Source organism: Galeopterus variegatus, unplaced genomic scaffold (genome assembly GCF_000696425.1).
Source record: "Galeopterus variegatus unplaced genomic scaffold, G_variegatus-3.0.2 Scaffold9, whole genome shotgun sequence".
Lineage (NCBI taxonomy): Eukaryota > Metazoa > Chordata > Mammalia > Dermoptera > Cynocephalidae > Galeopterus > Galeopterus variegatus.
In genome coordinates, this window is record NW_007726120.1 from 1,443,206 (window position 1) to 1,469,262 (window position 26,057).

General features: G+C 34.3%; 1 protein-coding gene across 2 annotated transcripts; it reads right to left on the reverse strand.

Annotated features, from left to right (window-relative positions):
* GALNT3 (polypeptide N-acetylgalactosaminyltransferase 3) lies at window positions 1–23,946 on the reverse strand. Of its 2 annotated transcripts, XM_008584900.1 has the most exons (10): window positions 23,321–23,946; window positions 18,563–18,735; window positions 14,927–15,076; window positions 12,769–13,003; window positions 12,065–12,182; window positions 10,344–10,544; window positions 7,183–7,314; window positions 6,873–6,974; window positions 1,966–2,118; window positions 1–1,100 (listed from the first exon to the last, which is right to left on the reverse strand). In XM_008584900.1, exons 1-10 carry the CDS (start codon window positions 23,833–23,835, stop codon window positions 978–980), a joined length of 1,902 nt encoding a protein of 633 aa, XP_008583122.1. In that variant the 5' UTR covers window positions 23,836–23,946; the 3' UTR covers window positions 1–977. The 2 variants fall into 2 exon arrangements, with proteins under 2 accessions (XP_008583122.1, XP_008583195.1); XM_008584973.1 differs by lacking the exon at window positions 12,065–12,182 and having other exon boundaries at window positions 206–1,100; window positions 10,344–10,479; window positions 23,321–23,932.
* Window positions 23,947–26,057: the final 2,111 nt, after the last annotated feature.

Below are 26,057 nucleotides of genomic sequence, written 5' to 3' on the forward strand. Positions count from 1 at the left end.
TTACAATAGTGTTTAGGATTTTTTTATTGTGTTTTCCACATAGATAAAAATAAGGCTTTTTGATGAAAAAAATCTATTACAAAGAAAATCTATAATTGAATCAGTAACAAATAAAATTTAGCTTTAAATGAGTCAGGTAGTCTACACTGAAATTTAACATCACAAACATTCAAGATTAGTGAATTTGGTAAGGGAAAAAAAAAAAAAAAGACTAGCAGAAAGGAAAAGGACACCTTTGCAACAGATAGTGATTTATAAAGTTTTTTTTCTGATTACTCTGGGAAAACACACAGTACAATTACTTTTAAAAAGTCATTTAAGGAAGACTTAAGTGCTTCAAATGGAATTGGCTTCAGACCAAAAAATATTTTTAAAATTTCCAAGAAATTTAAGTGTTAAAAATATTCTCCTTCTTACTCAATTTTATGTTTAAGAAAACATTCGACAGACAAGTAAATAAAAGACAAAAAGTTTACCTGCATTTTAAAATAATAAATTCTAGATCTATAAAAATTTCCTGGTTTATACAGAAAGGCCAATGTTTGACCTTCATTGATCCATTTCTAAGGAGTTAAAAAAATATAAGTATCAAATATTACTCCCTCCCCCGAAAAAACTAGGGGAAATATCTTAAATTGTGTGTGAACGTAGCTATGCATATCCTCAGGTGTACAAAACACACAAACATCACTTTACTTGGAAAATTACTTTCATCATACTGTAAACATTTTTCCCCTACATCTGAACATTTAAAAATAGTCTTTGGTATCACTAGTTATTGTGCTTTGAAACAGAAACTTATGGGATTTCTGTAGCAGTGCTACATAGACATTTAAAGATATAAATAAGAAAAATGCACTTGGAATAAGTTACAATTAGCTGCTTTTGCATAATTTTCAAAAACTACAGTGTATGCCTAGTCACAGTTTTATGAGAACGAATATCTCCTTTTTCAACTCCTTAATTTTAAGGAACACTTAATCGTTTTGGCTGAAAATCCATTTTTGGAGTGAATCTGATGGATCACATGACACTAAGCTTGGATGCTCTCCATTTGCTGAAAGGCACATTTTAAAGAATGGATTATACAGAAGTTGATCCTAGAACAAAAGGAAATACAACAAACATTAAGTTTCAAGACTCATAGTTTACTGATAAATATAAGAACAACTTTATGGTCTCATGGAAGCTAAAGGGAGACTTGCATATCAAATACATTCCATTTTTAAGTTTAAATCTTTCTAAGATCAACTATGTCTGATAAAATCTTGTCAGTTTCTGGTGTAAACACCACCATTTATGCCAGTACTGTTCAATTAACATAAGGTATTACGTAAATGTAGAGAGGTATACAGAACAAGGTTTGAATCAAGTTTTCAAACAGGAATTATTCCATTGATATATCCATAAGTGACAAACTTAAAAAAAATCATGAATCATAAAAGTCAGTCTTATGGTATTCTAGTATTGCACAGAACAATTTTCAGTTAAGAATTACTACCATCCAGCAAAACCTAAAAAAACGTGTTTAAAAACAGAAGAGATCTGTCATGTATTCTCTCAATTCTAGATTCATAAAAAAGTACTAAAATGGAATGAAATAATCAATCCCCTTAAATGAAAAAATAAGAAGACTTTTTTTCTCTCTGCCAGGAAAAAAATAAGTAACTGTTACAAGAAGCATTATAAGAAACCCTAAAAAGCAATAAAAATGAGCAACTATTATTAATAATACATAGAAGAGTTGATCTGCATAAACCATGCTTCGATCAAGCAACTGTACAATTATTTTGTCCTTAAGGGTATTGAATTCATTGATATATCTTCCTATCACATGGGTAGACATACACAGTAAAGGCAGAGAAAATCTAATGGATAATATTAATGTACTATGTTTTATGCAGATAAGCAATTAGAGGTAATCAACAAATTAAATAAAGGAATGAATTAATTGCACTGAGGTACCTTCTGGATCTCCCATATCTGTTCTGTGGTGACAACTGTCTTATGACCTCGGTAGGCACATGCCTTCAGCTGAACAGAACCTTGAGCAGCATGAAGACATAATTCCTTCTGGATGTTGTGCCGAATTTCATGTTGAGCAGAATATTCAAAGTACTACGGAAGGAAGAGTGCTGTTACTGAAAAAAGCACCTTGTATATTCAGCTGCCAAAACAAACAAACAAACAAAAAAACCCGCAGCAACTTAATGAATAATGATGAAGTAATTCATCACTAGAAATAATGAATTATTTTCATTATTCATTATTTAATACTACTACTGATGAATTACTTCAACAAAATAATATGATAAAAATAGTTATCAGAAACATAAGTTGAGTTTTTATGATAGAAGATACTATAGCCTTCCTTCAATCTATCACCAACGGGTGGCTACTTAAGAAAATATTGTCTTCCTCCCCATATCAGAAACTGGAAGTTATCAGGTAGAACGGAGGCTAACACAGGCACTCCACAGAACAGCACCTGGAAAGTTCAAGCAAGCACATTAGCTGCATCTTCCTCTCTCCCACAAATGTTCTCTCTCTCTCTTATTCATCCCCATTAAAGGCATATTCATTAAACTAGCAACTACAGGGTACTCTCCTTGCCTCAGTCTCCTCACCTGTAAAATGGGTAATTTAATAGCTCCTGCCCCACAGGGTTATGAAGATAAATGGGTTAATATGCATAAATCACTTACAACAACGACTAGCACGTGGTATGCACTTGATACATTTTAGCTATTGTTACTACTATTGATGCTTCTCTTTCCCCACCTATCCAATTAATTAGTCTCTTCCTTCTACTGAATTTTGATTTTCCTCAGATGTTACCATCCCATCCATTCTTACTTCTGTATTCTCATTTCCCTTACTCAGACCCTCAGAGGGTTCTACTGCAATACCTCCAGCTACCTCCAATTTCTGCTCTTATAATCCAGCAATCCAATCTGCTGCCAGTTATTCTATAGCATTGGTTTAATCTCCTACTGCCCCTGCTTAAGCAAATCACTATTGTTGCTACAATAAAGTTTGTACTCTTTAATTGGTACACAGAATCTTCTATCATCCGTTACCCCAGTTATACACCATTCTCCTTTCACACAATTCTACCAATGCAGAACTGTGTGTCTATAACTCTAAGATACTGCTTGACTACCCGCACTCTGCCTTGAATACCCTTCTGACCATTTCATGCCGGGCTCTTTTTTATCCTTCAAGACCCAGCTCAAATATTACCTTTCTTTTTCAGCTTTCCCTGAATTTGTCCTACTGAGCAAAATTACATCCTTTTCAAGGTTCCCATAGTACATTAGAGATAACTTTTATAGCACTTTATTAAAATTGTCTGTGTAGCTAGCTGGCTTCTCTACAGACCAAAGTCAGGTGATGTATCTAGTAATAACCTCCATTACAAATCAAGTATTTCATAATGTTGACATTCCAAAGATAAAATAAGTTAACATAATTGATTTTCAATAATGAAATTATTAGTAGAACTAACATTTACTGAGTCCCTATCACATGTGAGGTAGGCATTGTGTTCAACCCTTTATGTATATTAGAGTAGGCACGCCACAAACATTAGCTGAATTAACAGTTACATATCTTGAACTCACCTAGTCTTAGCCTCATGCTTAATTTATCTCCTCCCCCCCTGCCCCCCCACATACACACACACAAACCGCCCCCCCACAAAACATCAATCATTTTATAACTCGTAGTTCTTCAGATGGAAATATTGGAAGAAAATAGGTTTAGATGATGAAAACAGCATTCTAAGTATACTTGTCTAAGAAAAATAAACCTTAAGATCTCAAAGACGGCTAGAAAGCCTGTCCTGTATTTACCGCATTACTTAAAAAATAGAAAATGATTGAAAATAGTTTGGTAACAAAAAAGAGTAATTACCTAGCTGAGAATATTGGAGAGACCTATAACTTAGAAACAGGGCAAACACCCTGGAAGAGAAAGTGGATGAAGCAAAGCAGTAAGTTTCATAAAGCTATGACTTAAACTGCATTGCACCAGTATATTGGCTAATTTAGTCACATAACCAAAATACTTATTTTTACTTGCCATACACAAATACTGTTACAATGGAGTTTTATGCTATAAAAACACCATCATCTAATCGAAACAGTATATCTCAAAATTTTAGCAAAGAACTAAAATTTGCAAAGTATTTTAAGTGCAAGGCTTGATTAAAAATAAATTTAAAGGAAATAAACTAAAATAAAATCAATGACTGTGTTAGAGTGACAAAAGCCAGAGTCGACTTCTTAAAATTTAAAACAGATAATAATATTCTCCTGCCCAAAGCCATCCGATGGCTCATACGGAATTCAGAATTAAATCTAAGTTCCTTAGTGTGGCCTGCAAAGCCCTATGTGACCAGGTCTCTGATGGGTGTGTCTGACCACATTTCTTCCCCCTCTGCCTGGACTGCTCTGCTCCAGCCACACTGGCTTTCTGCTTTCTCCATGTACCTGCCACTGGGTCTCTGCCCTCCTCCAGGATGCTCTTCCCCTGGAACACGGTTCCTCTCCCAAATCTAAGGTCACCCTTCCAGAAAGGTCTGAACCTTTGAAACCTCTGAAAATAACAATCCCTCCTCCCTCCACCATACACATTATCCTCCTACCTGCTTTATTTTTCTTCCTACCCCAAATTACATATTTATTTTTTCCTTCCCTGTAGAAAAACTGTCAGGGACTTTGTCTTTTTCACTACTGTAACAGTGCAAGTTACATTATAGGCTGTAAATAAATATCTGTTGAATAAATATGTGGATTTTTTCTTCATCCCCAAATTTCTAAAAGCTATATCTATTTGTAATTTAAAAGTCACTTCAGTGCTCACTTGGGCAGCACATATACTAAAATTGGAACGATACAGAAAAGATTAGTATGGCCCCTGTGCAAGGATGACATGCAAATTCCTGAAGCGTTCTGTATTTTTAAAGTAATTTCTGGTAATGGGTATGCCTCCAGTATGAATCTGGTCCCCACATCATGGGCAGGAGGGGGGACAATCAGCTTTGTATCTCATGAATATTCAAAATAAATAAATAAAGAAAGAAAGAAAGAAAGAAAGAAAGAAAGAAAGAAAGAAAGAAAGAAAGAAAGAAAGAAAGAAAGAAAGAAAGAAAAGAGAAAGAAAGAAAGAAAGAAAGAAAGAAAAGAAATTTCAGATGCAGAACTATAAAAACATCTTTATGGCAATGGTAACAGAAAAACAGATAAAACAACGTATGCAATATGTCTTCAACTCTTAAGGTAAGGTAATGCTAGAGGAATCCTGAGAGAAATTTCTAAGTATTTACATTTAGTGATAAAGTATTTACAAATGAGGAAATATTTTTCTTTGCTTTAAACCTTAATTTTTAGTAGCACAGTCCAGTGTTATTTCCAAAAGAATGCATTTATATAACTATTTTTCTTCTAATATACAGAGAAAAAGAAAAGTTTTTTAAAAGATGCATGTATGTTTATGTACACACATATGCACACAGAGATATATGTATATGTCGATATAGGTGTCTATATGTGCCTATAAATTATCTCCATTCCATTTCAGAATTACACCTTGATCATCCAGCATTAGATCTGGTTCACCAACTCTGGCTTCTGGACATCTGCATTGTCTATGCTCAGTAGGTTGATTAGTTTAGGAGAATAAGGAAATTAAGCTGAAATTAAGCTAAGCCTAGTGAGGAGGATAAAATATGGGAGAGAATGGACCAGGAGATAAACTGACCCTTTCTTCCTAAATCTGACATCATCAAAGTCGCATCTTGCTAAAACAGGACATCATGAATATTTAATATCATGAAAATCTTCCACACACATCTTTGACTCTACACCAAAAGACGTGCAGTTCCCAGAAAGGTACACGGCAGGCTGCTCTCCTTAGCACACCTTTCTTCACACTCTTCTCATTCTGTTCTCATTCTCACTAGCTCCTACTCACCCTTCTAAAAAATGTTTTAAAATGTCATCTTTCCCAGAAAAAATGTATGGGCACCCAGTCTAATTCAAATGCCCTTTTTTATACCCTCAGGTCACTCTGAATACTTTATCCCAAACCTTATCACACTGGCTATAACTGGCAGTTTTGAAATATAGATTTCCTGAAAGAGTTAGAATCTAAATTGCTTGAATCCATCAGAGTACCTAACATGCAGGGGTCACTCAGTGAATGTGTTGAATGAACAAATAAGAGAAACAGAGTCTAATCCTTCCAGGAGTTAACTTGCAAAAGGTAAGAGAAGGAAGCTAAAAACCAGAAACTTAATAGTTAATATGTTCTCTACCCATAGTAAACTAAATAGTAACATTTAACATTTGAGTTTTAATTTGGTATCAAGCGTAGATGTCACCAATAAAGGGGAATCAAGTACATACCTTTTCTGGGGGAGTGGGGAGAAGAGGGGTGACATATTGAAATAATATTGGGGCCAACAAAAATAACCTATAATGCTGCTGTTTGGTATCAACGCAATGTAATTTGCTATTAAATACAGTTAAATATGGCCTTTATGTATAATCTTGTAAAATCACCATGCCAATAGTCATAGAAACATCAAAGCACTGAAGATCTGCACAGAAGATCCTATTTTTTTTTTATTTCAAATGACAATATTCTATTATTTTATCATTTTCCTTTCTGTTGAATGTCAAGACAAACTTCAAATTGTTTTCAGAGCCAAAATAAAGTACTCTACAACTTTAATATTAATTGCCAAACTTAGTCTAAAAACATTTCACATGCAAATTTACCTAAGCATAAAACTGATTTAAGATTTATGAAAAATATGCAACATCTTACTTGTGCTTGTAAGGGAGAATTTTTAATACAGTGCTCACCTGGTTTCCCCCAAGTCCATGACATGTATACAAAATTAATGGTTTGCCCCCTTGATTATTTTCTCCAACATCAAGACAGAGAGGCTGACCAACGCTTTTAATCTAAAGGAAAAATTTCAAGTAATAAAAAAGTTTCTTTAATCTATGTAGTTTACATATTTTTAATTAATTTCAGGAAATAACGTTAATAATAATAATGTAAAATCTCAAAAGCAATAAATCAGAAAGTATTTCAGCAATTTTCCCTGAACCACATAAATGTTGGTGGCAAGGAGTACATCAAGTAAAAAAGGAACAGGAAAATACTCACATATCCAGATATAACAGGATTAAGGTCTGGCACATACACTTCTGGATAAATATTATTCAGATACCATGTAAAATTTTTACATTGAAGACGGTGTTTTATTTCAAATCTTTTCGAAAGATCACCAAATGATTTCTGGAAAAAGATGAGAAATGAAAGGAATGCTTAATTAAAAAAGCACTGATAAAGTACTTTCAATGCTACTATTTGTATTTATGTTTAGGTATTAAAAAAATTCTGGGCAGAAATGCAAGGCACAATTTAACAGCATTCACCACTTATTCAGGCAACAAGTATGGCTGCCTGTTCATTTCTGGCTTCAAAGAGAATCACCACTGCAGTGCTGACATTGTGCTATTTTACTCTTCATTTGTGCTACAAACCTCCCCTACAGGACAAAGATCACTAGTAAAATGCTGTGGGCACAGAGATGGTGTGCAAGCATCCAAAATTAGTCCCAACTTTATGTCTAAAATCGATTTGTCAAGTGAGGTGTGAGAGAGCAGGTATAGATAAATAGTACAGATAAACAAACATAAGACAATTTATATCTCTTCTCAGTCAAGACCACGAAAAACCACCACCACCAAGAACAATAAACAAAAACCAAAACGAAATTGGTTGCTACGGTTTCAGGGGAGGGAGAGAGGGATAAACAGGTGGAACACTGAGGATTTTTTTTTTTTCCTTTTTGTCTTTTTTCGTGACCGGCAACGGATCGCAACCCTCAGTGTTGCGCCCGCCCCTTGCTCAGCCAGTGAGCGGGAACCGGTCTGTATGTGGGATCCGAACCCTCGGCGGGAGCGCCGCCGCGCTCCCAAGCGGCGCACTGTAGCAGTGCACCACCGGGCCGGCCCACACTGAGGATTTTTAGGCCAGCAAAACTATTCTGTGATACTGCAATGATGAATACATGGCATTATACAGTTGGCAAAACCCATAGAACTGTACAACATAAAGAGTGAACCCTACTGTAAAATTGAGTTAACAATAATGTGTTGATATTGGTCCATAAATATACCACACTAATGTAAGATACTAATAATAAGAGAAATGGGGAGGGGGGTATATAAACTCTCTGTGCTTTCTCCTCAATTTTTCTGTAAACCTAAACCTACTATAAACATAAAATCTATTACCAAAAAGAAAAGAAAAAAACTAAAAAGCTTACCACCACCAAAAAAACGACATAGTTGGGAATCATTTTATTCTAACTTAAGGGTATTGCTTACTCTTAACAATATCCCTGACTGGACCTTTAGTAGAAAGAGGCAATTTCTGAGTTAATTGCATTTTATTTTTCTTTATTTTAAGGGACTAAGAACATTAAAAAAAAAATAAAAGCACTATTAAACTGAAAATGTATTTGGTCTACAGGCAAAATTTTAGAGATAAATTGTTGTGGGTCAAATGTCAACCCCAAAGGTTCGTGTGTTGGAAACTTGATCCTTACTGCAACAGCGTTAAGAGGGTGGGAAATCAGATTATGGTATTTGAAAAATGGAAACTTTAAGAGGTGATTGGATTGTGAGGACTAAGCTCTCATGAATGGATAAACTCATTCATGGAGTAATGAGTTATAATAGGTGTGTACTGGTGGCTTTCCAAGGACAGCAGACGAGAAAACTCTTGCCATTCTCTCCATGTGATTGCCTGAATCACCACAGGACCCTACTGTAGACAGTCCCCACCCAAAAGAAGGTACTCACTAGATGTGCCCCCTGGACCGTGGACTTCCCATCCACTGAAACTGTAAGAAAAAAATTTTGTTTTCTTTATAAATTATCCTGCTTCAGGTATTCTGCTATCAGCAACAAAAAATGAACTAATACAAAAATTGTATTTGATAGCTAAATGTATAAAAATGTAAAACTGAAGCTTATTGGTTCAAAGAAGGAAAATATTTTCTTATGGCAACTTCCATGTCTTAAACTCAGGTGTTTTAGCAAAAAAGTATGACTTAAGGACTTCTGGGTAGCTTATGTATTTTTACTAGATATATCTATGTGCCTCATGGTAAAGACAAGCTTTTGCTGGCTCTCTTTCCCCTTTTGGGGCAACAAGCAGAGTATAAGCTTCGTTTAGTGCCCACTTGCCTGCTTAGCCAAGTATTCTTGTGCAGTACAAAATCTGCCCGATTTGTCTTGGCCTTGGGTAAAAAGACAGCAAACTAAAAAAGTAGTGCTCTGAGTTTGCATCCTACTGACATGTTACAGGGAGATATTAGAGACCAAAGAAAAGGTGGACTAGATCTCTCTTTAACCCACAGGCAAAATGTTGATGCCCCTGATTCCTAATAAATACTGCCCCCACCCCCCAGCAAATTAGCACTGTTTCCTATGAAGAGTTGGGTATCATCCACCGAGGCACATTCTTAAACTCTCCAGTTAATTTAGCACATTCAATATTAAGACAGTTGGAACTCAGCTCTAATGTATTAGGCATCACAATTCTGCAGAGCAGAATCTATCTATGACAGGTTAATAACAAGAGCACCACATATTTGTTAGCACTTATCACTTCCTTATTTCACAGTTTCTCTGGGAGAGAGGAGGACATGCATTTCATCTCACGACAGGGAAGGAGAGAGAAGAAACATGTTGAGCATTCAAGGTCCGGCCACCTCAAAACCACCCTATGAAGTGTTATTCCCATTGTACATTCTGAAAGGGGATTTGCCAAGGTAATATCTCCAGTGACTAGAGGAACTAGAATTTGGAAAAAAAAAAAAAAAAAGCCTTAATACTCCTGGTTTATTCTCATGCCACATTACATTATCTCTATTCCAGTTCAAAAAGCCACTTAGAACCTTTAGTTAGGTGTTAATCACATCTCCTAAAACCAGTAAAAAGCAGTTCTACTTAATCTTATTTTCTTTGAGTAAAATATTGAACCAAAGGCAGTTACAAATAATATGTTTCATATTAAAAAGGATAATATCAAGTAGAATGTTTAAATTTTTTAAAAACAATTTACTTAATTTTTCCTTTAAAAAAGAGGAAGCTGGCATCTGTAAGTTATATATTTTAAGAGCTAAAATAAAAAAACTTAGTTTCAAAGATAATTGTTGAATGTTTTGTACTTGAGGTGACTCAAATAAGCGAGAGGACATGAGAACTTGGTATAGATTTTTACTGTAGTTTAATTATTTAGTTCTAACTTACTTGTCTAACAATTTTTGCTGCATCTGTGTTTCTCCTGTAAAATATTTCCTTGTATTCATCCATCCAGACTTCTGCAAGGCGAACTTGATTGCGAGCAATCACCTGAGTGCCTTTTGGAAACGTATGAGGGCTTTTGCTGCGAAAAACATGTCCAACAACAGAGCAAGGCATAATCTCCAACTGCCCACCACATTGCCATACCTGATAATTAATGATATTTGTTTAAATTTACAGTATTTTAGGAAAATCAAAGTGTTGCTTTTAAGTTCACTTTTAAGATATTAATAAAACGAAATACAGAGAGTCATTATAATTTCATGAATAGTCTCTTTCCCTTGCCTGTTGCACTTAACTTCTTAAATGTAAAAAGCTTTTTACTAAATGGTATAAACACTAAAGATATCAAAAGCATGTTTTCAGAAAGTAAGCTAACAAACAGTGATTTCAGATCTTTCATAAAAATAAATTCCAAAATTTATTCTTATGCAAACAATTATGCAAGTTCTCTAACATGCACAGAAGACCAGAGGCTCTGTGCATTCAACTTTTATCTTCTACAACTTACATGGTCACTTCACTTAAACCACAGGGCTTCTCTTCTAAGGCATGAACTAGTAGTCTGGGTGTAAGTGGACCCAGATTCTATGTACTCCTGGCATATTCAATTTTGTAATCAAGAAGCAAGTGCAGATAGCCATTTTTACCTAAGTACAATCTATTAAATTTATGAAGTAGTTGGTCATAAAGAATTCATGCCGATTTAGAGAGAAAGTGCCAAAAAACATATTTGCATTAATTCTAAATAAAATGGCAAGTCATGAAGTCAATACATTTTCACTTAAATATCCTAATAATTGGTTTTATCATAAATAATCACTAAGCAAAAAATATGAAAAGAAGTCATATTTAATAGCATGTGCTAGTATTAGAACAAGTGATCACATCCTCTTTTTCTTCTTTTTTAAACAAATCAGAAAACTCAGTCATATTTTCAATTAAACAAACTGGGCTTGAGATTCACCATGCATGAGGGGTTGGAAATACTGAAATGAATAAAACAAGACCCCTGCCCCTAAGCAGTTCAAACTTGGCTAAGATCATCACTCCCAGTATGTGATGGAGCCAGAACCCAAACTTAAATCTTCTAACTCCTAGTCCAGTTCATTTCCCACTACATTCCAGCCTAAGAGATGAAAAATGAATGATAAAGTTATTACAGCAAATAAACTCATGAAATTAAATACATAAGGTACATGTGGAGACTATCCAAAGCTTTTGTTTTGTTTTTCATATTTACTCTTACTATGTATAGGAAAAAATTCAGCTCATTTATTCCAAAGAGTTAAATTCAATGTCCTTTAAAATTATACATACATGTTTTTCCATTCTGACTTCCTTGATAATCAACTCATTTCCTGAAACACTAGATTTAATTATATTTATCTTGGCTGGAATTCAGCAGCTACAAGTGCATTAATTGCTATTACTGCCTGAACACAGGAGTTTAACTGATTCCTCTTGTTACACTGGCAACAATGAATAAATACTTTAAGTGACATCTTAAAAGGAAATATTCTTATTCCAAAATTTCCAGCAATTAAATTTTAGAAAGCACAAAAAGTAAAGACTGCACACATCTGTAATAATCTGTACCAGCCTATTAGAGCACAATATATTTCTCTGCTTAATACATGTGCTATATTTAATCTCCATAAACTTACTCTGAAAGACATTTCTATATTTTCACCTCCCCAGATTTCCATTTCTTCATCATAACTTCCAATATACTCAAAATATTCTTTCGATATGGAAAAAAGGCCTCCTGCAAAAGTGGGTGTTCTGAAAAATAATCCATTGTCAAACTTTGTTATAAAAATTAAATAAGATAAAATAGCATATTTTAAGAACGGAATCAAATTCACAAATTAAAGGGATATCACAAATTCAAAGCTTTTACAAGGATTAATATAAACTAAAAATGCTATCTTTCAAGTTTAGAGAGAAAAAAATACTTTAAATTGTCCTCTCCCAGCATAGTTAAATTGTCCTCTCCCAGCAGAGCAAAATTATTAAGTGTCTTTTACTAACCATGTTTAAGATTTTTTTTTTGGTGGCTGCCCCGGAATGGGGTTCCAAACCCTTGACCTCTAAGCAAACGATCAACCAGCCAGCTCCAGCTTTAAGATTCTTAAGTAATGATTTATGAGGAAGACATAACAGCCCATTTAATTCTATTTCCTACTCAGTAACATTATGTGTAAGTACATAAATAAATGACTTTTCTCTGTACATAAAATGTGTGTGTTCTTTATTTTGTTAGTATGAATTACCTCACAGGCAATTGCTGGAAAGGCAAAGAGTGCACACATATTCACAATGTATGGTATATGTTGATAATATAAGACTTTGAGAGCAATCATCTTACTTAATTGGGTAGGTTTCATCTTTCCTTCTTTGTTTCTCATGATCGGGAAGTGATTCCCAGCCAAATGAAAGGCTCCAGTCAAAATTTCCACGGTTATGGTTACTTCCATAAGGAGAAGGTTTATTGAATTCAAAAGTGTTCAAATCTATAGATGCAATATCTGGACTCACGACTGCAGTGTGGTTCTCAGCTATTCGGGCCAACAAAGGTTCCAACCAACCATAGAAACACTCACCTGGAGAAAATGGAATTTTAATTAATTAAGTGAAAACACTAAAGAGTTTTTCCTTTAGTCGATTGGGTGAAGGTTTACCAAGAAATGAGAATAACAAAGTCATTTGTGTTTTGGACATTTATAAAGAGGAGATTTTTTTTCCAGCTGAGGTATAACAAATAAAAATTTCATATACTTATAGTGTACAACATAATGTTTTGATATATGTATACATTGTGAAATGATTACCACAATCAAGCTAATTAACATATTCATCATCTCATATGGTTGTCTTTGTGTGTGGGGGGGTGAGAACATTTAAGATCTACTCTTAGCAATTTTCAAGTATACATTATGTTATCATTAACTATAGTCACCATGCTGTTACAATAGATCTTCAGGAGGGGAGATTTCTTAAAGGTTTCTTATGACAGGATGAGGGTAGGATGAAAAAGGTAAAGCAAAATATAACATAGTTAGGAAAATTTCCCTACAGATGATGGTCTCTTTTTCTCCTAGAAAAGAAGCAAAATGATAGTGGTGTATTTAAGGTCCAGATGATATATTTCCCTTTACAATGAGCTCTGAATCAAAGATAAGTTTTTGCTCATTCACATCATCTAGCCCGAAAAGTGTTCTAATTTATTTAAACTTATCTCCCTCTAAAGTAAGGTACAGTAATTGAAATCTTCATTTCTCTAACAAAATTTTAGGAGAAAATAAGTCAAGAAGTCAGAATATTCTGAATTTACCAGTCAGAGAAAAGGACCATTTAAAGCTGCCCCAACACTAATGGAAAGTGAAACCCGGAGTCCTGTGAGAGGTCGGGGCCCTGGTCACAGGCCAGGCTGTCTCACACAACACACAGTGAGTCCAGACAATTCTTGTGCAGTAATATTCTGGGCTCCCCACTGAGTGAAATTTGGCAGTCATGGTTCAGTAGGACCATCAGACACATTCACCTGAAGGAGAAAAATGCCCAGTCTGACCTTATTGTGATTTTGGAACAGGAGAAAGAACACTAGAGAATGGTGTTTTCCTTTGCTAAACACATCTCTAAAATTATCTTTAGACCGCACTCTGTTTTTTTTTTAAATGCCTAGTATTAAAAGAGTACTGGATGTGAGGGCTCTAAACTATTCAGGCAAATCCAAAAACCTTTCTGTAATAATTAGCACATGCTCAAAACCAGTTGTTGGGTTAAACATAACTTAAGGGCTGGCCAATTCAAAACTAAATACTCATACCAAGAATAAAACCCACTAAACTTATAGCTCAAGGAACTAAGTGACATTTTAGTAGTACCTAGCATGCACATAATACATTGACTCTAAAAATACTTTCTAAATACTTTAAAAACATTGACACTGAAAAAAATTAAAATACAGAGAAAAAACCCAACAGCAGCAAAACCAAACAAAAATAGACAATGTTTACCAGAAGTTGGAAGGGGGCATCCCTTACCTGGCATAAAAAGGCATCCATGAACTTCAGGGAAAAAAAGAACTAAAATATAAAAATGAAAAGTAGCAGTATAGGATGAAGTTTCATGATATAGTTGATTATACTTAAGTAAACTTTCAGTCATTTTAAAGTGCAGGAATCAAAAATAACAAGAAGAAAAATTTTTTTTTATAGACAGAATGAACATGAAAAAAAAAAAGACAGAAAAAAAAAATCCAGGCAAGGATAACTCTCTGGGAAAACTGATCACTGGAGGACACTAAAGTTGAGGACACAAACCCAAAGGATATAAGAACTCTGTGTAAGTAATAGGAAGTTCCTGTGCAGAGCTTTTATCTACTCGGGTCATCATTGCTATAAGCACCAGTAGAAAATACTGTTAAAGAAAATGCAATTAGGCATTTAAAGAAAAGTCTTCCTTACCTTTTAGAGGAAGAGGAAAGGAAAATGTTACAACTATGTCTACATACATATACTTACAGTGAGCATCTAAAAATGTGAGTGTTTCAGCTGTTGCTACTGCTGCTCCTAGCAACCGAGCAGTGATCAGACCTTTTCTTTCTTTTTGTCTGACTATTTTTACTATAGAAAATTGTTTTATATATTCTTCTAGTTTATCATGTAAGTAATCTGTAAAGAAAAAAAAGCAGGATTAATTCTTTTAAAATTTATTTTCATATATAACATATAAAAGCTAATGAAACCACAGGGCAATGATTCCTCCAAATTCATAATCTTAACAGTGCATGTGCTCTTCTAGTAAAATGAAAATTATTATCTTTATCTCTTCACTGGAATAAAAAGGCTATGTATGCAAATCATAACTACTGTAATACAAACATTATAACACATATTTATCCTGTATACTTCATATCAATAAATACAGTGTGTTTGGGAGAAAGTGAGAGACTTCAAATGGAGTGGACCCAAGGAGTTAAGACTCATTGAGAGGTAAAGAAGATTGACTATGAGAGTGAAATAAATGGAATTTGGCCATAAAGATATTCAACACTTTTTAAAATTGGTATTTACACCTGGATATCTTAAAGAAAAATGACAAGTATCAAAAGGATTCTCTGATACTTAGGCAGTGATCAAAATAATTTAAAACCGAAATGTTGAGAAAGAGGCAAGTAGGAAAGTCCAAGGCTTACAGCAGTTTGGGAATATTTCCACAAAGAGTCAGCAGAAAATTTTCAAAAGCTTTGGAGTCTCCTGACAAAATTTTTTCCAGCAAAAATATAAAAGTAAAAAGGAGTATGTAAATCAGGAATGAAGTTAAAAACAGGCAAAATTTTAGTAATGGGTGTGTAATTTAAGATATTTAATATTCCATTTGGATGAGATACATAATAAGCAAAAGCTGAGACAGTAGGTGAAAGAAAAAAAATCCATTAATCAAGTCAAACAAGTGTTGCTCAGATTTTCAAACAACTTCTTAAACCTGTTTTTTTAACATTAAATTCTTGATTCCTTGTTGAGTTTATAATACAGGTATTTAAGTGGCCTTCTTGGCTACTTAAGTTGGCACAGTCTCAGAAAGATTTGGGAATAACAGAAAGTAAATAAATGTCCTGGGGTAGACGTTTGCTTCTGCCAGATTTCAGAAGCAAATGCAGATAATTTTGACTTTACCTGTGATGATATATGTTTTTTCAACTATGCAGTAGTGAAGATAAGAGTTATTTAAAGCTTAAACATTCATGAGGGAGGTGAGAATCCAGGAACAACAAATTTTTCCTTATGGAAAAATAAATCTATCTTAAACACTGTTGTCTCAGAGTAATAGATCAGCTTTTAAAAACACCTACTAAGCACCTCAGAAATAATTCTCTGAAAGACAAGCAGGATTGCAATTTGTCTTAAAAATATAATCATAAATATTTTTTGCTTTAAGAGACTTGTAAAATTTCAAAGGTCTTAATGGGGATTGACTTTTTAAAATGGAGTTACTACAGATTTCTTCAAAAAACCCTCTTATTGTTTGAACTTGTTAAGAAATGTTTTATTTACCCACAACATCTGAACCTCCCGTAAATTCTTATCTGTCCTCTAAATTTGGCTCCAATCCACACCACTTTTTTGGGAGGTTAAGAGCACAAAGCTATATGAAATCAGACATCCTGGGTTCAATTTATGGCACCATTACTTTTAACTGTGTGACCCTGAGCAAACTATTTTAACTTTTCTGTGTTTGGTTTCTTTATCTAACAGGGATAATAGGACTTACCATCATAGGAGACAGTTGGGAGGATAAAATGAGAGATTAATGTACAAACAGAGCATTTAATACAGGACTCACCATGTGGTCTATACTATGAAAATGTTAATTATCTTTTATTTTGCTATCACTGGTATTTAACTACCTCATTGTTACGTGACTATCCACATATTTATGTGGCTTTTCCCTAAGCAAATTGGAATCAGGGACTAGTTTCTACTTCATAAGCCCCTTCACAGCAATAAGAGACACACAGTAGGTACTCATTGAATAGCTCTGTGACTGATTCAATAAGACAAATTACACTAGCGTGCAACGATAACTTCGTTAAGAAAACTGTTTCAAATCTACTGTTGATTACTATAAAGAATTATAAAAATATTTAGATCCTTTGACCAAGCATTCCTACTTCTCCTAACTTATCTAAAGGTATAATTTAAAAGAAGGAAAATGACATAATTACAAGCATATTTACTGCATTATAACATATAGTAACACTATGGGGTTAAAAAAAAAAAAGATGAATGGTTAAGTAAAATGCTTCTAGTTCATCATTGTCATTAAAAATATTTTTGAAGGTAAAACAAACAGGCTAATAACAATGTTAGGTGAAAATGTCAGATCTTAAAATGGGATTTCTGACATGAATATAATTAGATAAACATTATGATTATTATTTAGACAGTGACTAAGAAAGAAAATACCACAATGGTTGAAACTGGAAGATTATGAATGGATTGCTTTTCACTATGATTCCCTTTAATTCTATAATTTCTTTTGTGCAATTAGATAAAGACATTTTACTAGAAGGCTTACTAGAAGTAGACTTACCATGCCTCATCATCCTATACTTTGAAAATCAAACAAATTAAAAATCATCTGAGAGGAAACTTTCAAGAAACCAAAAGCGTAAGATATCTAAGATAAAGTCTATATTCAATTGCTTTTGTTTTTTAAGGTAAAACATATGACAGATGTGCAGAACTTAATCAGATATCACTTAAAACTCCATGGACTGTGGTCCAACTAGACAAATAATACGAAAAAATTCAGAACAGATCAAGCAATAAATAAATCAGTTGATTACAATTGACCAAAGTAATCTGTGAAAGGGGATTATAGATTCAAATCAGAGCTCTGAAGTGTGTAACTTGAATTCAGCGGATGTAAATTATAAAACTTCCCCGTTGGAGGATAGGTTTCACATCTAGGTCAAAAATCTCTGGTTATTAATCATCTTACTCCACCTATATTTATTTTAACTTGAGAACATAACCTCAACTCACTCAGCATATTTAATTTTGAAACCATGGGATGTTTAGAATTGTAGGTAGAAATGATGAAATAAACCAGGTTAATAATTTCATGTTTTACCCACTCACCATTTCAGGAATCTGGATACATTTTGTAATTGATAGAATATTACTTAATAGGCAGTATTTTTTTTTCTTGTGTACAGAATATAATAGAGTATCTTACAATAAATGGTGATTCGGATTTGATGCAATATGGCATTATATCCCTTTTACTAATAAAGAAACTGAGGCGGAGAAGTTAAGTAACTTGCCCAAGTTACATGGCTGGTTAGGACTAGAGCTGGGATTCAAATCAAGGCAACCTAACTTAGGGTTCAAGTCTGCACTCTTAACAACTATGCCTTACAACACATTTAAATAATATAGTAATAAATAATGGTGTTTCATACATTTCTGCACCCCAAAATATTTGAATATAGACATCTTTGGATCCTATTTTCATGCATCATACATACCATCCAAACTATTATGTTCAAGCTCTCAGATAGCATACAGAGAGGACAATATGAACAAATAGATTTTGGATGCCACCACATGGATTTACTTGCGAAACAATCTAATTTGCATGTGCTTTCTTACCATCTACACTAGCATCATCCACCAAAATGATTTCCTTCAGCAGTATTGCAGGCGAAGAATAGAGGACACTGTGGACAGTTCTAAGCAGCGTGGACCACGCTTCATTATGAAAAACTATTATGACACTGGTGGTAGGCAGGGGAGGGCAGCGCTTAAATTTTTGTTCAATACATCTAGAAGAAGTCAAAGAAGTAGAAGAACAATTATGAATTTTATTACTTTATTTCACAGTGATACCATTGCTAAAATTATCATTATTTATCCTTATCACTGAAAAATGGTAGTAAGTAGTTTCTTTCTATGTGAAATAATCTTAATGATATATAAATGGAAACACAGCAAAACAAATTATTTACAAGCAGATCACCCACCTAGAGATCATGTCCACTGATAGGGATTACAACATGCCAATGACTATAACATGTTATTGTAAGCTTTCTCAACAATATTTTTAATACAAAAATAATTTTTAATACAAATAATATTTTAAATAGTGAAAATAACCCATGAGACATGTAAAAATGAAAATCCTTGTCAGTGCTCAATTAAAAAGAAGCTTTTCTCCTTTCCTGCAGAAATCATTTATTTCTCTTAGTTGCAACAAAAAATTGTGTAACTTTATTAAATGAATACTCTTAATATAGATTATCTTAAATAAGATACTTTTGTAAGTACATACATTTCCTAAGTATTTCCCAAGCTTATTTAATCAATTTTCTTAATCTATATATGGAAACAAAAAGGGAAAAAATAGCTGACCATAAACTTATGTTCTTAAAATGTCCATCATTCAGCAAGTACTTATTAAATACTACCATTTGCCATCAGTTATATTAAAGATTTTGCTTTAATAATCTGATCTACTGCTTAATTAAGGCCTAGCATTTTAAAATTTCCTTTAAAAAAAAATTTAAAAATTTAAAATAAAGACCAAAATCCATGTTAAAAGTCATGTGCTTCTGTCACCATCTGAAAGGTTCACCGGCAGGCATAGGGAGAGAGACTATAAGTAATCTTGACTAATTACTATCCATTAGCTAAAAACATTGACAGTAAATTGATCCTGAATCCGTTTTTATTACAACGTCTTCCTTGATGACAATAATCTTCATATTAAGCCACTGGGGTGTGGGTCAGTTTGAATAGTCTCCAGTCCTTGAGAGTGTAGATGTAGAGATAATCACAGCTCCTAGCCTGCTGAGTTGAGATGAGGATCAAATAAAATAATATATAGGAGAGGACTTCAAAACACTGGGACATAAAATAAAACCATGGGTGGTCTATGGAAAGGAAAAACAAATAAAACAACTGTATCTTTAAGGTCACTTAAAAACCACAAATGGCCGAACATTTTGGACAACAAACTAGGAAATTCTCCCACACAGGCAAAAGGCACTATAAATACGTGTATGAACAATCAAACAGCCTGCTCAGACCCAAAGATAAGGAAGTAAATCAATCACTCATGGAGATAAGTGCCCAATACACTTCAGTTGCTCTGCCAGAGCCAATGGGGAAACCATAGCCCACAGTGTGACACTGGGGGCCTGGAAAAGCCACCTAAAAAAGATCTACAAATTCTTCATTAATTACTTCCATACCTCAATAGGAATGTCTTTGAGATCCTTTTCTAAGAGCAGGTCTTTAGAATGGAATATTTGTAGTGAGAAAGAAGGAATTAGATTGGGAGTAAAATATCAAGAGGTGTCAAGACTGAGAAGGAAAAGGAGAGGGTGGTTCTGAGTGAAAGTGATTTTTGCTCTCTAGTGCTTTCATGATTTCAAAATGAAAAATGCCTTGTCAGAAGCAAATAAGCACACTCTTCCTCACTGGTAGATGAAAGCAAGTTATTCTGAACAGAATTTTGTATAAACCACTAATTAAAAATAAAACTCACACACAGATTATTCATATATACAACTAAACCATAATTACACAGACATGACTAAATATAAGCTTGCATTTTTAACAAAAGTTTATAAGCCAACATAAACTATAAATAAAAATTATGAAAAAGTTTTGTAAAAACAACAACAACAACAACAAAAAAAAACCCCTCTGTAATATAGTATTTTCTTTTCTTTTTTAAAAAGAAGAAACATGATTTATTATCTCACAAGCATTTTGGGGAAGAAGTGGAATTTGGGGATTTTATTTTTTCCTACCTTTATTTGCCATGTGGTTAATTAATACATTATTTTATTTATTTATTTATTTATTTATTTTGTTCTTTTTGAGACCAGCTGCACCCCGCTCAGCCAGTGAGCGCTGTGAGCGCACCGGTCATCCCTATATAGGATCCGAACCCCCAGCGGGAGCGCTGCTGCGCTCCCAGCGCTGCACTGTCCCAAGTGCGCCACAGGCTCGGCCCAATTAATACATTATTAATCAAGAATTTAAAAAAGGTTTTGATTGAAACATCAAATTGTACCCCATAAACATGTACAATGAAAAAAATAAATTTTAAAAAAGGTTTTAAGATTTAAAGTATAAAATTGTAGAAAACTTCACACTAATAATATGTTGTCACTTCAATCTCACAAAGCTTTCCCCTCATTTAAGCTAGAATTTACTTGCTTAACTGACAACTAAGTAAAAGTGTCATGTTATATTATTAATGCAAGTGATAAAATTTCACTGTATGATTCCATAAACTCCATTCATTTTGAACCAACTAACATGGTAAATTTATGCTTTTTTTTTTTTGTCCTTTTTGTGATCGGTAAGGGGATCGCAACCCTTGGCGCCTTGGCTTGGTGTCACCCTCACCACGCTCACTGCGCACCGGCCATCCCTATATAGGATCCGAACCAGCAGCGGGAGTGCCACTGCGCTCTCAGCGCCGCACTCTCCCGAGTGCGCCATGGGGCGGCCCAATTTATGCTTTAAAAAATCACTTAAGGGCCGAGCCCATGGCGCACTCAGGAGAGTGCAGCGCTGGGAGCGCAGTAGTGCTGGGAGCGCAGTAGCGCTCCCACCGCGGGTTCGGATCCTATATAGGGATGGCCGGTGCGCTCACTGGCTGAGCGTGGTGCAGCCGGTCTCAAAAAAGGACAAAAAAAAAAAGGGAAAAAAAAAAATCACTTAAAATAGTGCAATTAAAATAACTTGCCAAAGTAGCTGTGATTTCTAGTTAAAGTATTTGAAAAATCTTGCATATGGAAACATACTTAAATTATCAGTCACATGACCATCTGGCTTTAAGAGTAACCATGCAAAATACTAGCAATTCGTCAGAAAAGGTGTTTCCTTTTGATAGGGTTACATTCAAAGTATGATACAATTAAATCTTCATCACCTTTACAAAACGCTGTCCAAAGTAAGAAATAATTAAATCTTCACTCTAACCAAAAAATGTTCTTAATGTGCTTAGTTTTTTTCACCAATTTAACAACTAACATCTAAAATTATTGCAGTTTCTTAATACTATATTGGAAAAAAAAGCCCATCTGGAGCCAACACTGATTGTCATGTCAAAGAATGAAAATCATGCTTATGGACATTTGATGTGGATTACTTTTTAGTCAAGACTGATCCCGAAATCAGTAAAGTTCAATACTACAGTCAAATCTATTAAGATAAAAAAGGAACTATACTGTGCCCTGCTATAACAGCTAGAATATTTTATAGACAATTGTTTGTTTCTTTATACATGCATTTAAAAACAATGAGCAACTTAACCTTGAATAATACAGAGTAGAAAAGAGTGACAGAAATCCAACCTACACTAGTACAACATTACGGGACTCATATAGTTGGAGCAGGTATTCATAATAATAAACCTAGAAAAACCTGAGTAACACAATACACCAAAGCCTACAAAAGTTCTTTTCTTTAGGTTCACTAACAAACGTAATTCTGTTATAACCAGAAAGCAAAATGTGTAAGCACTGTTTGTTTACGAGTTTGCCTATATTGTGCTTTCAAAAATCTACCAATGGCTTGAAGGCACTGGAATTCATTTTAGCCATATCAGTTCAAATATAGCATTTGAACATATAGCAAAATGGTTATTAAGTAAGGATAAAGAGAAAGCACAGCAGAACCTGAGGGTAAATATTAATCAAAACACTATATACTTGAGACAAACATATAGACAAAGTGACTCAATATAAAGGAATGCTGGCCTCCCAGTAGCTAAAAGAAGACAACTCTATAGGTATGAGAATTTAATTGACAAAACTGTAGAGAAAAAATCATAGTTGAAATAGTAATTGTAATAATATTCTCCTTTAAGAGGAAGCTTGCAAAATACAGGACATTCTGAAATATAATTATGCACTGAAAGTAGCCACAAAGTCTGTGACTTAGTTAATAAACTCATACAATATTATTATCCTATAGCTCCAAAATCTTGGCACATTTTTTAACATGTCTATTCTGTAGCAATACACAGAGAAATGAAAACAACTCCACCTCCTACATTTCGCATAAAAACTGTCGAATATTTCCTCCCAAGTACATGAGAAAACTACAGCCGTTAAGAATAAAAGATTTTCTTGTGGACAAGAGGTCAGATCTAGAATCCAGTTTTCTAATTTCCAAGCTAATAAATTTTCACATCTGCTCTTCCTCACCAAGCGTAGATATGCATATCAAACCTCGATAATAATAAGCGAAAAATAAACAATACACATTAAACACTATTTGTTGATTTTCTGCCACAGCGTGGCTAAAGAACAAGCAACTTCCTTAGTTAATGACTCTACCCTACAACCCTGGTGATAAACAGTAAACAATGAATATTCTTCAACATACTCAGGAGGTCGAGTGTCTGGTCCAAGATCTCGGTGTAAAGAAATTCTGTCACTTGCAAAAGCATTAAAACAGTGTTTTGTTTCCCCACGTTCTTTTTCCTTTTGTTCTTCAATACTTAAGTTGATTGTCTTGAATGCTTTACCAGAGGCACCAGGTGCGTTAGAATCCTGAGGTGGGCGGTCAAGAACGGGTTTCAATTCGGCTGCTGTATAATATCCTTGCAAACAGGGTCTCTTACCAGCATCAATGTTTTGCCTGACAGGTGCTCCTATTTGCATTTTTGGCATTGCGTCTTTAATATTATTTACAGCTTCTAGCATTAAATCAAACATCTTGTTTTTGTTTTTCATGTTTCTTTCCATCCTTGATTCCTCTTTGGAATAGTGAACACTTACTTCTCTTTGCATTAAAATCAAAACTATTATAAAGACAAAAATTACTGCACCAAGCTTCCAGAACTTTTTATGGTAATATCTTTTAATAAGCAATTTTACTAGTCGCTTTAGGTGAGCCATTCTGACATTAAAAACTTGTCACTTGACAAATAACAGTTATGATTTCCTCTGTTACTTATATTTTTTATCATAGATTTGCTGGCAAGAAAGTTTCCTTAAATGGTAGTACCTATAAACAGAAATGATAGATGGTATTAGTAGCTATTCATTCCTACAGGCATGGTTCAATTCATTCATTCAACCAACAACTGAGCATAAGCTACAATTACTTCTATAATTAATAAGAATACAAAGATATCTTACCTTCAAGAAAATTATACTCCTGGAAGAAAACAACTACTATCCATTGGGCTGCAAAATATTAGGGATTGTTCCTCAGTAAAAAATACATTTTTTGTTAACTCTAGCTAATATCTACTATACAATATGCATAAAATTATTTTTATACATATATTTTAAGTTAAAAGAGAATATCTTAACTTGATAACCAAGGAGCCAAAGAACTTCATTAAATATATTGTTAAAAAGGGGGATCCATAAGAAAGAGAGGATATACTGATAGGTACTACCAGCCATCTATCTAAAATAGTGTACATCATTTTATGCAGTTTTCCCTCAATCTGTGAACCAGAACTTCAACTAAACAAATTAAGACAATAAAGCAGATTCACCAATAAGTAAACTACCATGCTTCCAGATCTGTTCACTTGATAGTGCTTCTGAATCCTGACTGAATCCATAAATATAAGAAAACAGAAAGCATTTAATTTGTTGTTACATAACAGCTATTTTCAATAATTCACATAAATACAAAATCTAATACCAAAAAGAAAATGCGTTAGCTTTATTTCAATTCTCTTTAGGGGGTTTACAGAGGTCACTGAGTTTAAAAAGCAGAATTTGGTTTGATGAAATACTGCTTGCAGTTGACCCTAAGAACAAAGCAACAAGTTTACTAAATCCTGATGTGGGCCAACAGGAGCAAAAAAAAAGTAAAAGAAAAATAGGACGTTTCAGTACACTATTACATCCCATGTACCAGTATAGCCAGTCAAGTAATCTGCAGGAGCCTAAAGCCTGAGATGGATTCTCTGGCCTTTGGCAGGAAATTTTAAGCTGAATAAACAAAATAGTCAGAACTTAGTTCTATATGCTCTTTCTAATTGGACTGTTCTACATTCTTTTCAGTAAGGAAAGGACACTTTGGCTCCAAAAGATACCTCAATTATAATGTTTATTGCCCACAAAAAAGAGATTTCAATATTTCTGAGCTTTGGTCACTTTAAGAAATCCATGTATAGAATAAAATGACCCCTTAAGCTTTTTCCTTTGTTTAAAGACTTAATATAAGGAGTTGCAGAACCAAGCACAGATGTGTAACTTCTTATGTGTCAAATGTTGTGCTAGACTGTGGCTACAAAATTAAAAACAGTCCTTACCTTCAAGAAGCAGAGACTAGTACGAAACATGCCAAGACAACAAGCAACCACAAAGCACTGTGACACATGTGCTATGACAGGAGACTATGAGAGCAACAAGGAGGGTAAGGAGAAATGTTAGGGAAAATTTCCCTGAGATGACACTGTTGAGCAGAATCTTGAAAGATAAGCAAATTTAAGGCAGGTGAGCAAGAGAGAGAAGAGAGATGGAATGGCAGATGCAAGGGCTTAAAAGCAAGAAAAGACACGGCCAGTCCTAGAGGGCAGCAGTGGTGGAAGGCACAGGAAGGAATGGCTGGAGATAAGGCTGGGAGTTAAAGACCAGTTCACCAAAAGTCTTGTGCATCTTCCAGTGAATTTGGAATTTACCAATTTTGTCCTAAGTGAATGGAATGGAAAGAACTGAATGATTTTAAGGAAGGATCATAATCAAATCTATGTTTTATAAAAATCACAGGTTTCTCAGCCCCAGTAAAGGTGATGGATATTAAAGAGGATATTAAATGAGGGGGAGTGGAAAGATGGAGAGGAATGATTCAAGAGAATCCAGGAAATGGAATCAGACAATAGGACTCCATGAGAAAAAGAGAAGAAAGGGAGGGGAATGAGTACAGTGATGACATTAACAAAGGCAGGAAATATAGGAAGAAGGATAGATTCAGGGTAGGAATTACCGGGGTAATTTGCTCAGTTTTGGATATGGCAAATTTCAGTTGCTGGTGGGACTTCCAAAGCAAGTTTCCATGAGCAAAAAAATATATGGAACTAGAAGTCAGGGAAAAGCTCTGTGCTGGTGATAAAAATTTGAGAGTCAGTTTTGGGGTACAGAAGAGTTCACTACTA